At 40.6% G+C, this 16,135-nt stretch overlaps 2 protein-coding genes across 2 annotated transcripts; both read right to left on the reverse strand.

Annotated features, from left to right (window-relative positions):
* Positions 1-872: 872 nt before the first annotated feature.
* LOC145599063 (uncharacterized) lies at positions 873-1,529 on the reverse strand. The gene has a single exon (XM_081655477.1). It carries the CDS (start codon positions 1,527-1,529, stop codon positions 873-875), a length of 657 nt encoding a protein of 218 aa, XP_081511603.1.
* Positions 1,530-2,136: 607 nt separating this feature from the next.
* Positions 2,137-8,217, reverse strand: LOC145599064 (uncharacterized). Its single transcript, XM_081655478.1, has 2 exons — positions 8,072-8,217; positions 2,137-3,223 (listed from the first exon to the last, which is right to left on the reverse strand). Exons 1-2 carry the CDS (start codon positions 8,215-8,217, stop codon positions 2,137-2,139), a joined length of 1,233 nt encoding a protein of 410 aa, XP_081511604.1.
* Positions 8,218-16,135: the final 7,918 nt, after the last annotated feature.

The following is a 16,135-nucleotide window of genomic DNA, read 5'->3' on the forward strand; positions in this document are numbered from 1 at the left end:
TTGGTAAGTACGTGATGTCTACACAATACAGTCTAATAGTTGAATCTTTAAATACAGTATTTATATAATTGAATCTACGACGATCAAAACCTTATACTTTGTTATATAAGAGTATGGCGAACCATACCAATTCATTGCTGACAATAAATTTTGTTCGGGTAAATCAATTTTGATTTGAATCATGTACTCAAATTGGATACATTGTAGATTTTTAGTTGATCGATTTAGTCAAGTAATCAATTACGAAGTACAAAGGGTATCTTAGTATATTTAATTATTTATCAATATTTTTCCAAAAGCTTATTTTGGCTACATAAATATAATTTAGAATTACTAGTAGTATATATATTTTTATGAACATATTCAAATAAATGCTAGCTAACAAAATTTGGAAATGAAGTAGTATTAATTACTTTCCTTAAGCAACTTATTAATTAGGTTGCATGCATGCTTGCAGATAATAATAATAAAATTAAAAAAAAATAAAATTGTACGAGAAGTAAAAAGTACCCTTTAACATGGGTGCTTTTGATTTTAGATCAAATTACAAACAACACTACCTTAGGTCCTTAGTACCTTCGGATGCAATGTGAATGGAATCCTAATTTATGACGAAATGGAATAATACAAAGGTTATACGGAGTAATTGACGGGTAAGTACCCTTATTATTGATGTCCTACAAACTAAAAGAGTGATTTGATCACAATCTAAAGGCATATCCGTTGTGGGACATCGTCTACACGACGATAAGACCATCAAATCTACCATACCATCTTTACCCATTATACTTGTTTGCCCAATACCCTATTCACACATGCGGTTGAGTGAATGGGGTTTTCCTTTATTTTTTTTTGAGGAGAAAGGCAATATGTTAATTTAAGTTAAAAGTTTGTTGGCTTCCCATTGGGTTGCCCAAAAGTACAGCATGGGGATCTTGGCCCCTAGGATGATGATTAGTACAGATTGCAGAATCAAGTTCTAAGTTTTTTATACAGACAAAAGGAGGAGCTAATAAATTACAAACATGATTCAAAGTATTTAGCCTTCCTCTAGCATCCTTTGCCAGGACATCTGCCACGCTGTTTTTGCCTCTTTCTCCATAATAGAGCTGGACTTCAGTTAGCTCCTGTAACAGCATCCTGCAAGCATTCAGCTTTGGGGTTAGCATAAAATCCCTGCATTCATCTAAGTCTTGCACTATGAACTTGCAGTCAGATTCAATAATGCAGTGACTCCATCCCTTCTCCTTTACCCATGAAAGAGCTAGAAATATAGCTTGAATCTCAGCCTCACTTGCTGATGCAGAATAGCCCTTCCATTGAAACCCTTGTTTCCATGATCCGTTTTCATCTCTACAGACACCTGCACAGCCAGTTTCCTTGGAAGAGAGATTGAAAGCTGCATCTACATTTACTTTTAAGAATAGAGGAGGGGGAGGAGACCTCACTTGCTGATGCAGAATAGCCCTTCCATTGAAACCCTTGTTTCCATGATCCATTTTCATCTCTACAGACACCTGCACAGCCATTTTCCTTGGAAGAGGGATTGAAAGCTGCATCTACATTTACTTTTAAGAATAGAGGAGGGGGAGGAGACCAAAAGCTTTGAGTGTGCTCTTTTCTAGCTGTCTGGCTTGTTGAGAAAAACCATTCAGTAGCAGCCCACAAGCTTTGGTTAACAGACTTTTTTGCAGGGATATTTTGTTTAGAGAAGAGCCAACAATTCCTTCTTTTCCAGATTTGCCAAATGCAGAAACAGAAGATGGTATTCCAGGGAATGTGATTATGGGAGGGCTGTTTATTTTTGAGATTTTTGAAAAGCCAATGGTGGAAAGTTTCATGTTGGGATTTGTTGAAGCTTGAGGGAGGGTTCAGCAATTGCCAGAATTCAGATGCCCTGCTACAGTCCAGAAAAATATGAATAGAAGATTCAGGCAAAGAAGGACAGAAAATGCAGGAGTTTGATGGGGCTATTTTTCTTAGATGGAGGTTTTTTGCTGATGGGATCCTATCCCAAGCCAATTGCCAAATGAACATTTTTATTTTAGGATAGGTGTTTGAGTTCCAGATTTGATTCCAATCCCTGTCAGATATAGAGATATTTGCTGAGGATGTTACTCTGGAGTCACAAAGAAACTAAGTGGCTCTCTTGCTGTCAAACCTACCCCTTTTTGTCCAACTGGTGAAATTGTAGTCTGGTGAACTGGTTAACTGAGTACACTCAATTCTCTGAAAAATTTCCTCAGGAATCTGGAAGCTGATTGCTTCCTCTAAATCAGGTTTTGAGGCAAGGGGAAGGGTTGCTAAAGTTGCTGAATCAGACCTTTGAGACAGAGGACCTATGAATAAAGCTCTCACACTCTCAGATTGGAGCCAATTATCACCCCAGAACTGGATAATCTCCCCACTCCCTACCTCCCAACTTAGACTAAATTTGAAGAGATCCCATCCTTTCCCAACAGCACTCCAAATGTGGGAACCTTTATTAAAAGGGGTTGGGGAATGTTTATTATTCACATATTTTTCAAAGAGAATCCTTCCAGCCCAATTAGACTGAGTGTCTATCATCCAGCACAGCCTTGCCAGCCCTATTAAATTTGTCTCAGAGTTTGACAGGAGACCCAACCCACCCTTTTCCTTTTCTCTACAAATATTGTTCCATGAAATCCATGAAGTCTTTCTACTCTCAGTATTCCCACCCCAAAGGAATTTGGAACAAATAGAGTCTAGTTTAGACAGGATAAATTTAGGCAACCTAATGCAAGACATGATATACCTAGGAATGGATAGCATAGTAGATTGCAGAAGAGTCAATTTTCCCCCCTTTGAAAGAGAGTTTGCCTTCCAAGTAGATAGCTTTTCCCCCATCTTATCAATTAGAGAAGAGAGCTGCCTCCTGTTAGGTTTTTTCTCAGTTAAAGGAAAACCCAAATAGGTTTCAAGGTCATTTGCCTTACAGACATTTAATACTTGCTCAAACTCATCAATGATGGGGGTGGTAGTGTTCTTTGAAAAGTAGATTTGGCTTTTGGATTCATTTATTTTTTGGCCTGAGATTGAACAGAAGTGGGTAAGGGTGTTTGAAACTGAATTGAGGGTTTTTCTGTCAGCAATTCCAAATAATAGGACATCATCAGCAAATAAGAGGTGAGAGATGTCAGTGGATCCCCCTCTAAATCTGAATGGTTTCCAGTCTTTGTTCAAGCATTTTTCATGGATTTGTCTAGAGAGGTATTCAAGGCAAATAATAAAGATATAGGGGGATAGGGGGTCCCCCTGCCTAATGCCTCTGAAGGCCTGAATTCCTCAGATAGTTTACCATTTATAAGCACTTGAGCAGTAGATGATGATATACAGGACATGATCAAAGAAATGGTAGAAAGTGAGAAATTGAAAAAATGCAGGCAATGGTTGATAAAGGACCACTCAAGTCTGTCATAGGCCTTCTCTAGGTCTAGTTTGAGAGCAAATAGACCTCTTGAACCTTTTTTCTTTGTCATTGAGTGAAGCATTTCAGAGGCTATTATGTAGTTTACCTCAGTCCCCCTCCCCTTCAACTTGCCCTCTAATTCGAGTACTCAAAATCCTATTCGATCTGAACATTAATTTTACTCGATCCACTATATACTGGTATTCAGAGTTTAGGTACCTAAGTACCTAGTTATAAACTTAGTACAATGAGTTTTTATTATATATATCTATCTATATAATGATCTTACTCGTAACACAACACACATATCGAGCAATTACTTATGAATTTGAATTTTTTTTCCTAATAAATTATTATGAGAATATTTGTGTGATTAATGAGTTCATAATACTTCTCGTCAAAAAAAAAAAAAAAAAAAAAAAAAAAAAAAAAAAAAAAGAGTTCATAATACCATAAGCAGCCTCAACAAATAAAGCATAATTATTAACTCAGGATTGACATACTTGAAGTGGGCCCTCTTCGTGATTACATGCTTGATCTCCAAGTCTTAAGCGAACAACAAATATGTGCCCTTTTCCAAGTAAAAATGGTGGTATATACAAATAAATATATTCAAACATTATTCAAACTCTCACCAAATCACCAATTGAATGACTAGTATAATTCTATCATTCCAAAGGTTATAATTAAGTCAATATAATCATACGAAAATACAATAGCAATTAACAACAAAGTTAGTGGTGTATAAAGTGTAATTATACATTACTATAACTACGTGAAAGTTGTAACTTTAATTTTGATGTGTAGTAAAAATTCATCATCACTTACCCATGCTAAGCTCTTGGGTAGCTAGTGACGTTGCAGGAAGTTTTTGGTGGTTTACATAGATCATTATGTTGCTAATAAATAAAGGTTACATTCAAATGATCATGAAAATTATAATGATAATGCTGCTTCTAGATTGTTAGTAATTTCATGAGATCTGTTTTTACCTGAAACTATTGTTAGTAATTATGCAAAAATGTAAACATCATACTCCATATTGCATGGTTGCAAACAAACATTAGTACTCTCTTTGTTATGTTTTATTCATCCCATTGAGATGTAAAATTACTTTTCAAAATGTTGATGAGAGTGAAATTTACTGGGACCAAATATAATATAATGAACGTGAGGGTAAATTTGTGGGACCTTCATGACCACTAATGATTGTAGTGGGGCAAAGATTGCAAAAAATTGGATCTTATTAAGAGTTGTGTGTGTGACATATCAAAATATGCCTGATGTATTTTGTATAGAATCTTACCTATGAACCATAAAAATGGAAATAGAATTATACTGTAGGAAACATCAAGCCAAATTATGGATCGATCCAGTTTGATGAAATCGATCCAGGAAACCAAACGATAAGCCCATATGATGAGGCCCAACTAATAAAGATTTGTGCGATTTTCTATCATTGGTTTCTTTGGGACAAAAGAATGAATGGCCCAAAAAATAATGAAGATCATGCTGCAGTCCAAAATTGGCTAGGCACAATATAGTCCACTTTCATCTTATGGTGCTTTGGAAGGATGGAGTGTATGTTTTTCACCTGTGATTTCGTCATAAATTAACACAATTTTCATAATGTTATGCAAGTTAAAGAATAATTATAGTGTACTAGTCTTACTCTCAGTCTCTCCTATCATATAATTTTAATTATATTACACTCTTTTAAGCATTATTATTTCTTATTTTTAAATTTGAAGAAATCTTAGTCGGTCATTTGAAGAAAAAAAAAAAAGAGAAATAAGAAAAAAAAAAAAAATACTCTGTAGTAAATTTTGTCCTAAGTGCACGAATATCTAGTGATTACTTAAGTACATAAAGTTTTGAGCGATTGGATCAATAATCTAAAATTTCTTTTGTTACCATATATGCAAAAGGAATCGAATCATCTACAATTGTATTTTGCTCCCAAAATCCCAAATAATTACATAGTCATACTCCAAAAAAATAGAGAAATCTCGTGTAGCTTAGGTAAGATCAAAATTTGATGGAAGTTTGAGAAACTATGATTTTGACTCCCAAGAACCATTATTTAGGTACATGCTCTACCGTGTACCTAATTAGCTAAGCAACTTACAGTATAAAAAACAAATCAGTAGACTGTATGCTGATTTGATTTTGTTGGTAACTAAGTACATGTGCCATATATTAGTGGCATTAATTACATGGTTATCAAAAAAAAAAATGTGATGATGTATGAAAAAATGCTGCTTGTAACCCAACATGCATACTCGTGGCATGCAACTTTTTTACTGATGTCGGGATACGATTGGTTAATTACTTAATAACATCCATTTAATATTTTCTAGCACAGTTGAACTAAAAATATACTCATTATATTTAATTAATTTGTTATTACGTACACCTATTTTTTTAACATTATTTGATTAATTAGAAATTTCGAATGACCTCAAATTATGCTGACATGTGCCCTTAATTTGGTTCAATTTGGTTCCTACCAACCTCCAAGGAAATTGCATATATTAGTACTATAACCTAGTTAGGCTTCATTTTATTATCCTTTAATTTTAAGCATTAAGGAACATATCATATCATATATATAGACATATATAGTCACTAATTTTTTCAATTCTGTAGTGCAAATTAAAGCCGTGGTCGAATTGTATACTATATTTTCATGTCTAATTTGTTTCCTAGCAGTACATTGTACTGTTGCATGGGTTGTTGGCATGCATGTGATGATGCAAACTACCAATAATCAGATCATGTCAATATTATTATGCTTTGATAAGATTAAGGGAATATTGATTAAACAAAAAAAAAAAAAAAAAAAAAAAAAGAATTGAACATAAGGGATACCTACTACAAAGTACGTATAGGTTTTGATGGTACAAAGTATATTGTTATAGGAATTCATTACACTCTCAATCGATGTTATTGAAGTTTATTACGGAGTATATGTTTTTTTAATTAATAGCGTGTCTATATCTAGCTTCTTATAGTGATCTGAGCAATTAAATTGCGTATAAAACAATCTTAAAAAACTAGTACTCGTATTTCGTAATTCGTATTGAAGAGTTGCTGACTCAAATTGATCTGGAAGCTGGCCTGGAGGAAGTCATGCTTACATAGAGTATAGTAGATCATTGGCAAATCAAAGCAAATTGCTATGTTGCGTACATGCATATAGTTATTATAGCCATTAATATGCTACAGCAGCTATATACTATATACTCCTATGACTTTTGGGAATATAGTAATATTAATTGTAATCGTTGAAAATACACAAACATATTAAACAAAGAAGAAAATATATAATAACAATAAGATAATGTCAATTATAGTATTTTCAAAGCAAAACTAGTGTTTCCCTAAAAGTAAACAATTAGACCAGGCCAGTTCAGGAGCACAATTGTATTTGGTTCTTTAGTCAAAGATGTAAATTAATTGACGTGTGCATGGTGAGGTTATGTTTATAAAAATATTTAAAAAAATCTCAATATAGAACAAGTTTCATATCTTCTAGGATAGCTTAATTATGATAAGTAGGAGTAATATAATTCCTAATACAGAACTATGCATTACTCAGCTTCTAAAATTCATAGCCTCATATAACTTTGTTCAATAATATTTTGGTACCACATACATATACAAGTACATGGTAGTTTAATTTTTACTAAAAAAAATTACAATTACTCTTATAGTTAGTAACTTAGGCCATGTTCTCTTACGTTGAAGTTCAGTTCAGTTCAGTTCAGCTCAGTTCAGTTCAGTTCAGCTCCTAATTTCATTCTCTTATAAAATATTCATTTCAGTTCAGCTCAGTTCAATTTAGTTCAGTTCAGTTCAGCTGAGTTCAGTCAATGAGAACAGGCCCTTAATCAAACATAAAGTCATCATAAAGATCGTTATTTATATACGAAAAGAAAATCATACAATTGAAAAGACAAACAAAATTTAAGAATTGTTTACAAAGATGTACTACATGTATGTTCCACTAAAAATCCAATAACCTGGATAAATTATGTCATGATCCCTTTTGATAATCGTAGTTTCACGGTAATTTAAATACCGTAATATAAGATCCATGCCTCATAGATTATGGACAACTTATGCAAAGTGCTTTTAAAATAGCCACCTATGTATGGCTGTCTCCAGGGCACATGTAAATCTTGGATCTTTACAAACCAAAGCTTAAAAAAAGAAAGAAAATCTTACTTTTTTGTGGAGTAAGGGCTAATTGAAGTCAATCTTCAAGGTATTTTGATGACATAAGGCATTGGATTAAAGAGAGAAAGTAAGTCTTCCCGACTATCGCAGTTAGGTTGCCAATTATTTGGTAAGGAGACCTATCGTTCTTCCAAAGCTGTTGCCAATGAAGGAGCGGCTTTCTTCATCATAATACTGAATTCCTTGAATTTAAAGCTTCAAAAACAGCCATCTAAAACGAGCGACGCGACGGGGGTAACAAAATATAGCAGCACGGCGGTCCCTTATTTTCATCCTCCAATCTTTGCAAATGGGGTCGCGTCCTTCGAAAATCCGAATTCGAGGTTGGGGCGAATTCGGTTTTCTCAGGGCCGTTCTTGCGGTTTTCTTGCCGATTTGTCCCTTTTTTCCCTTACCAACCCCAGGGAAACTCCGAATACAGGCCTAGATCGTTTGTACAGACGTGATTTGCGAACTTTCTCTCCATTCATTGAGGTTGCAAATTCGCGTGAATTTGGCATTCTGGACAAGTTTTTCAAAACTGGTGGCAAGTTGGGCTCACTCATTTATGGATGATATTATCTTATGTAGTAAGGGAGTACGGGTGCTGCCGTGCCACAAGGCACGACCATGTTCCCTGCCCGCTTCAAAAGGATAGTGGTTCGTTTTCGATGAAAAACAAAGAAAATCCAACCGACCGAGTTGGGCTGAGCGTCCATGTCGCAGAACCTTCTGTCAAATAGGGATTGAAATAAGATTCATCCAAGGGCAGTGAGCTTTCTCGGGGTGGGACATGTAAAAGGGAGCCGAGCCGAAGGAGCTCTCCAAAATGGAATTTGAGTGCCGCAGAGACCGAGCCGGAAGGCCAATCCGAGATAACTCGAACCGAACAGCTCAAAGGACGGAGCGGGTATTTTTTTAGATGTGAAACTTGCAGACTTCATTGGTTGGGGATGCCCGCTCTTGCCGCTGAACACACTGGAGGCCAAAACACAAAGAAAAAGGCAGGGCTTCGCTCGCTCGCTCGTTTAGTAGAAAGCAAGTAGAGTCTCATAGGATTAGAAGACAGAATCTGGTTCTGTGGGGGAAGGCTTTTGGTGGTCTTATTGGCGCATACCACGGTGGGGTCTTCGACTGGGGTGAAGGCGCTTGGGTGGGGTCTGGGGGGTCCCTTCGAAACGTAAGTGTTCGGAGGTACCAGAGAAACTTGTTTCGAACGCCGGGCTGCTATACCCTTAGGCACTTTGTTTCGTTTCCGGGTTTATGGATTGGATTCAGTCAGCGTCACGGGCTAGCGAATAAGCAGACGAGGACTCTACTTGGAAACAGCCCAGATCGTACGCTAAGGTCGGCACTAGTGGTACACAGAAGTCATGGGTGATCATTGGTCCGAATTCAATTCATCAATTAGCCTACTATACTAGTTTCTTACAACAAAAAGGGATCGGAAGCCGCCGGAGTTGGCTGCTGGCACAACAGGTGGTGCCAAATATTTAAAAAGTTGTGCACTTTCACGAGGGATGAAGTGGACGAAGGTAGAGACTTCTGTCTCTACGTCGAGAATTCAAGTATACGTCATTAGTCCGATCCTTTGCTTGCACGAGGAAGAAGAAGGAGGTTCGCACACAGCGGGGGAAAAAGCTTCCCCTTTAGTCGTCAGCTAGCTCGTTCTTCTGCCAATACTTAGTCCTTTCCCTGGGACAGCTAAGGTTCACAAAAGTTCATGGTTCAACACAACGTTTCACAAGTAACCATTTCGCTTAGCTAGTACAATTATAGATTTAGATCTCTATCATCCTCAAAAGCAGCTTCTTCACAGCATCAGCCCTGTTTAAATTTAAAACTGAGCTAAAATCCGGCTCGGTTAGGGTAGACCCAGGGGAAGAGCTGTGCACAAAGGTTTGAACAAAATGCTCGATTGTAAGAATAGGGGCGTTCCACTGTTGTGGGACTTTCCATTTAAGAAAGGTTGAGAGTATCCCACCTAGGTTAGTATATCATTCGTGTTTCTGTTACAACACGGCGAAACGGCGGAGCGAATCCGGAAAGATTGCCTCAGTTCGGGACCGGCTTCGAGGTCGGTGCCGATGCTAGAGAAGCTGCTGAGAGCGGGGATGAACAAGAGACCTCTTCTTCTCCTTCCCCTCGGCCGACGAAGAATTTGGGGAGTTATCAGTAAAGCATAAGGCTGTTTACTTGCTTACTTGTTAGAGTAAGGGCAGTCATCGCTTGGACAGTCGATACAGAGGTGCGCTTGAAGTGGGGGGTGTGCTGCCGCGACAGGTTGAGATACTTTTCCCAATCCCCCGAGCCACTGTCATTCTCCAAACGGGACAAGGCCAAGCCTTTAGGTTGATTTACTATATTTTTTTCGTTTCGGATATAGCACGTCCTTTTTCTTTTTGACTATAAGAAATCCACACTTTGACACCCACGATTCCGTAACGAGTAGATACTTCCGCAGAAGCATAATCCATTTTCTGGTGTAATACATTACAAGTTTATTATCTTGATTCATTTCGGATATAGTGGATACGTCATCGAATTAGTATCATGTATCGGAATTGATCAAACAATAGGAGGCCGTAGCGCTGACCTCTTTTTTGGCCATGTTTGCATTCCGCGGTTTAACCAACTCGCTCTTGTCCAGTAGGCCCACGAAAGACGAACTTTAAGGTAGCACTCACTGAGGAAATCCCCCCGTGGGTGGGGGTCGCGTCCTTCGAAAATCCGAATTCGAGGATACAATTGAACTTCACGGCACGGCCAAAAGAAAGAGCTTCGCTCGGTTGGCCTTCCTCCGCTGACGAATGCCTTCTTTCTCGCCTGTCCTCCACCAACCCGAGGCACCGCCTTTTGGGCGGTGTTTATAAAACTTTTCATCGCCCAGCTCGAACTGAAGGCATGGACCTATTGCGCAAGCAGTAGATAGACTGACCCGCAGGGGTTTCACTTTCATCCTAGGTGTAAGAAGATGATGAAAGGTCTGCGTCTGCTCTAGTTCCTAGGGAGTTCTCTCTCCCGGGGGGCAGAAGCAGCAGAGCCGACGGAAGGCACCGGGAATCATACTTTAGCCTTGAGCTTTGTTACTAGTGACAGTAATCATATTTCCCCTCAATCCGCCGTCAGCTGCAGTGGGTTAGCCTTCCCTAGCCAAGATCTTCTTAATCAGAGGCTGACACTGCCTTTCTGATAGAAAATGATGATTCCTTCAAAAAAACAAAGTTATTCAAGAAATTCCAACCAACAAGAATCCTAATGAACCGAAAAAAAGGATAAAGGCCCAGCAGAAACCGCTGGCAAATTCCACCATTTCCCCGGCTTGAATCTATCAGCCCTGTTTAAATTTAAAACTGAACGTCCTTTCCCCTTTTTATCTCGGTAACACGTTTAGTCCGTCAAGAAACCTACCTTTCCAGAGGGTTTTGCAGACAAGCGCTTCAGGATCTTAATTACGGATTTTCTGCTGCCCAACAGACTTTGCTGCGTTTCTATGGTCTCTTAGTTAATTTACAAAATCCTAATCTTACTTGATTTTCTAAATCAACTTACCCCGGGGGAATAAGGGTTTTGAGTGACTCATATGAATGGATCCCCGGGACCCCGGGACATTGGCTTCCGCCAACAGTGAACGCAGATGTTGGTTGAGAATTGTTCGGGAATTCATTGACGCCCAGGTTCTTCCAGAAATATCCTGGCCCTTGCTTAACTCCTTGTTCCGTAAACCGGTCGCTAGTTGATCTGATCGGACTCCGGACACGCGAGAGCCCAGCCCGGGAGGAATGCATGGTTCCCTGGCGCTTCATGGGACGAAGCCCGAGGCTCCCTCTCCCTCAGATAACCACGCCTCTGCTAGGCAGCGTGTGGAATGGCCGAGAGCGGACCTTTTTGGATATATAATCCAAGTCGAGAGTGGAGTTACGGGAACAGCCGTCTGATGGAAAACAACTTTCACGTTCGGTTCCTAGCAGCACGGCGGTCCCTTATTTTCCTTAAAAAACAGGAAAAAAGGGACAAATCGGCAAGAAAACCGCTAGTCCTTTGCATGAATCTTTCTATAATTCCAACCCATACGAGTCAGAGTTCCAAGCAATAGAAAAGCTCATTCCTATGTAGTCGAATCTCCTGCTTTTACCTAAGCATCCGCCACCGAAGAGTTTGCTGTCGGAGGAGTCTGCCATTGCTGAATCGCTCGCTGACGCCTCAACAGATGCTCTCTTGCTGATCCGGGTTCTCTTGCTCAATCGTCGGCCGAGGTCTGTTGATTAATCTGTATTTCGACAAGCCAAATAGAACCTGTAGTAAGCATTCTTTTCAGGTCAGAATCTGATTGATTTTGCCCTCCCTCAAGTCTTGGACCACGAAGACTCCGGTCGTGCTTCTGGTTTCTATTCTCATCATCATATTGATGAAAAATCTCCTCGTGCTCTGCCATAAGAACTTGGAGTCTGTATCATGGTGCGTCGACGCTCGTGATCGCTTAGAGCCCCTCTTCCGTGATAGGTTTGGAAGTGGAAAAAGACTAGAAGCGAATTCCACAACGGGTTCTCTCAACGTGAGGTTATTCCCGTCCTTGCTTTTCTGTTAGTGCGGGACCGTGGTCGTCCGTCTCCGGTTTGCCGGCCGCTTAGGCAGGATGGTTCCAGGTGTGTCAACCAAGAACAGGTCAAGCAGGAGATTTTGCTTTTCGCGCTGTCCCCCTCCTTTCTGGTCCGGCCGCGGGAAACTGACCGGGAAGTGCTATTCACTCTTCCTAAAAAGCTTTTTTGTCCTGGCATTCAAGACTGGCCCAAAAGCACCCCGCCCCATACGACTAGTTAGGGGGGCTGTTCGCCTTTTGAATAAAACATTCAACCCTGCTTAAAAGACCGAAAAAGGGCTATTGAGCCCTGAGTTGATCTTCTAGTTCCGGGGAGAATTCGCAAAACTCCGATCACCCCCCGGTCTGCCAAAAATGAAGCTGTCGAATGAGACTTTTGAGTACCTGTAAAGGAGAATCAAGGTTTGAAGACGCTCGACCTGCGGGAGAGGAGCGGTAGGAACCTGTAAGCCGCCCAAAAGGCGGTGCCTCGGGTTGGTGGAGGACAGGCTAGGCTGTGGAATCGCCAGGGCCGCCGGATCCGGGAAGGCGATGGATTTTCCCAGGTTCGGAATGTGCCCGAGTTGGAGAGATCTGACCAGTCCCCCAGATTTTTCATGCAGACTCAATGTCTCCCACTGAAAAAACTTGAGAATCTAAGAGTTCTCCCTACCTGAACCTTTTCCGTGGCGACTGCACGTGTGGTTCTGGCCGGGCTTTCCTGAGGCACGGGAAGAAGAGGATCGCCTTGCAAATGTCGCTGCCTATGATATGCCAACAGGTTTGAAAGAAGCTTTCTGGGAAGCCATCAGGCCCAGGAGCTTTGCCCTCTTTGAGAGAGAAAAGCCCCCCCTTCTTATCTATAGATGTCATCGCAGATCAAGGTTATCGTGCTTTTAGGGTTAATTCCAAACCTTCCGTACAGCGAATTCAAAAGGTTCTTAGGCAAGGGCGTCATTTCCATGAAGCCGGTCTCCGCCCCCGACCTGATTAGGAGAGAACACAGGGTTAAGCCAAGCCCTTACCCGGAAGGTTTCTTTAAATTCAAGGTTTTGTTAAACAGTTTCTTTGAATTCCTTGAATTTAAAGCTTCAAAAACAGTGAATGTACGAGCGTAGTATTCTTTATCTGGATCCTCCGGGGGCGAGGGCCAAACTCCACTTCGCTCTGCTAGAAGCCGAAAGCCAGAGCTGACTTATTGATTTGATGCTGAAAATCCGATCTGCAGATGAAGCAGAAGCAGGCAAAAGGCTCAAGGCATCTTATCGATCAGCAAGTGGGATGGATTAGATAGCCGTACAAGATATATTAATAATATAGGTTGGATATCGATCTAGTAGAGTAAGCAGGACTTTTTTTCTAGGGTTCATGTGATCGTTGCCACGGGGGAAGCTTACCCCGCTCGAAACACTGCTGGTACCGGAAACTCCTTTCCTTTAGAATCTCAGGCCCGAGAAGGAAGAACGAGGCTTGAATCGAGGCAGGGCGCCGCGTGCTCCTTCGCGAAGTAGCCGAGCTTCGGAAAAGCCTTGAAGAGGACTCGAACCTCCACGCTCTTTAGCACGAGATTTTGAGTCTCGCGTGTCTACCATTTCACCACCAAGGCATCGCACCGTCTTCCTTCTCTTCTTCCCGAGAACCTGAAACGGATTCGTGAACATGGTCAAGGTAGCTTACTTCCAAGCCACTGCACCAGATGCGCATGGAGTCTACGTGGGGACATTGGTCCGAAGCTCGAGTACGGTCCGTGCGCCGTTTTTCTTCTCTACCATGACGAATCAATTGATTTATTGTAACAACCACCAGCGTTTGGTGCAGCACCTGCATTTTGGTGTATTCTTCTTTCTTTCCTTGGTCTTTTGTTCTGTCATATTCAGTCGGGTTCCTTCTCTTCCCATCTTTCCTCTCCAGCAGCATTGGGAGAACTTCACTACACTTCGTTCCTTATTGCTTGCCCTGCTGCTGCCCTCTTCTATCATGAGGCCAGAGCAAAATGAAGTGAACCGGACTAAACGTGTTACCGAGATAAAAAGGGGAAAGGACGTTCAGTTTTAAATTTAAACAGGGCTGATGCTGTGAAGAATCGTATACCATGGGCATGGTTGCCATGGGCTCTTAACTGGCTGAGTCAGTTGTTTGTGGAAGTCCCACTACATAGAGGAAGGCACATAGCACCACAGTTGCATGTTGGGATTCCTTCAATCATCCCACAAGCCAAGCTCTTGAGCTTGCAGAGTAAATTTTGAGTATAAGTCTTAGTAAAAGAAGTAGCGGGCGGCTTACATGTTTCCTGCCACTAAAACTTCCGTTTAGATAGTCAGGAGTGTTATCCTCGAGGGAAGTACCAACTCTACTCAAGGAATCCTCAGTCCAGCTTCCACATTAGGCCAAAGCGTTGGATCTCAGGATCGACATTGGTCCTAAAGGGAGAACTTTGCACTAAAGTTCGAAAAACATCAAACAATTCATGCTTACTACAGGTTCTATTTGGCTTGTCGAAGTAACTGCATCCAATCTCCAAAAAAATACCAATTGTTTCTATTTTTGAAATGGAATCAAAGGAAATTCTTTCTTAATCTAGGGATTTCCCTTTCGTGAGTTCCGACTGAATGAGCTGATATGAGCCCAGCGTAGAAGCCGGATAAAGATTTACATCAGTAACATCGATCGTTTCCTTGCCCCCCTCCATTTTTCCCTGTTAGTCACTAAAGCCGTTTTCTTGGTTGGTTGGTGGCATGGACACCTAACCTGTCACTCTTGTGACCTTTTTGATCATTTTGATAGGGGGGGGGGGGGAGCGGCGCCCTCGACTGGCGCCATTCCCCGACCTAGCAGCAGACGGGCGGGCCGTGCCTGAATTCAGACCAGACTTTTCTTTGTTTGAGCTGTTCCCACGCACGCAGAACGGAGTCAGGAAAAAAAGACTTTTTTAGAAGAAAGGCGGTTGAACGTTTCTGTCCAACCGCTACATAGATCTACAATAATTCCACGAATCTGCTCGGAACCGGTCGATTCCCTTGAATTTAAAGCTTCAAAAACAGTGAATGTACGAGCGTAGTATTCTTTATCTGGATCCTCCGGGGGCGAGGGCCCTGAGACTCCACCAAGCTTGCGCCCAGAGGGGTTCAAGTATAGGTACCTTGAAGTCGACTCCCTTCAACGTTACCATATCATAAATCTTCCACATTGAAACCAACTGAGGGTCAGTCCGTCTAGTAGCGGCGAGCGAGAGCGGATTGGGGGTTTGAAGAAAAACAAACACGAATAAAAACCTCAGCAAAGTGCCACCTCGCCGGAATGGCAAAACGTGGCCGGCCGAAGAAAAATCCGGCACCACAATCGAATCAGGTAATTTAAATACCGTAATATAAGATCCATGCCTCATAGATTATGGACAACTTATGCAAAGTGCTTTTAAAATAGCCACCTATGTATGGCTGTCTCCAGGGCACATGTAAATCTTGGATCTTTACAAACCAAACAAATAATCCATCACAACATGACTTGCTAATTGTATAATATGAGTTGTCCATTTTTTTGGGACAATGAAAAATTATTGATTCTATAACCAAAGTTTGATAATCCAACTTAACAACTTTGGTCGAGGTTATATTATATAGTGATTCATCTAGGAAAATTCTAGTGTACATATAATTATTTGTTTATTGAATATATTTAAAGTAACCCACTCGTGTGCACATGAACAAAAGTTTGAGGGACATGATTTTAGATCGTGTTTTCTTGCTCACTCGTGCGTGCACGTGTTAAATTTTGGTGTTATTGGTCTCAAATTTTGTCAACTAGCTAGTCCACAACCTATTTTATAGAGTCTGAAAAAAATCAGTAACAAATTTAAAGGTTGATTTAATGTACCAAAACTAGGGATAATGTTGACCTGAAAGTCC

This window comes from Chenopodium album, chromosome 20, assembly GCF_948465745.1.
Source record: "Chenopodium album chromosome 20, dcCheAlbu1.1, whole genome shotgun sequence".
Taxonomy (NCBI): domain Eukaryota; kingdom Viridiplantae; phylum Streptophyta; class Magnoliopsida; order Caryophyllales; family Amaranthaceae; genus Chenopodium; species Chenopodium album.

Bases quoted from the DNA above. Each gene is read 5' to 3' on its own strand.
- LOC145599063 (XM_081655477.1), bottom strand. From the start codon at position 1,529: ATGGCTGTGCAGGTGTCTGTAGAGATGAAAATGGATCATGGAAACAAG.
- LOC145599064 (XM_081655478.1), bottom strand. From the start codon at position 8,217: ATGAGTGAGCCCAACTTGCCACCAGTTTTGAAAAACTTGTCCAGAATG. The intron at 3,224-8,071 runs GTTGGTAAGGGA...ATACCTCTCTAG, and splicing joins GTATTCGGAGTTTCCCTGGG to ACAAATCCATGAAAAATGCT.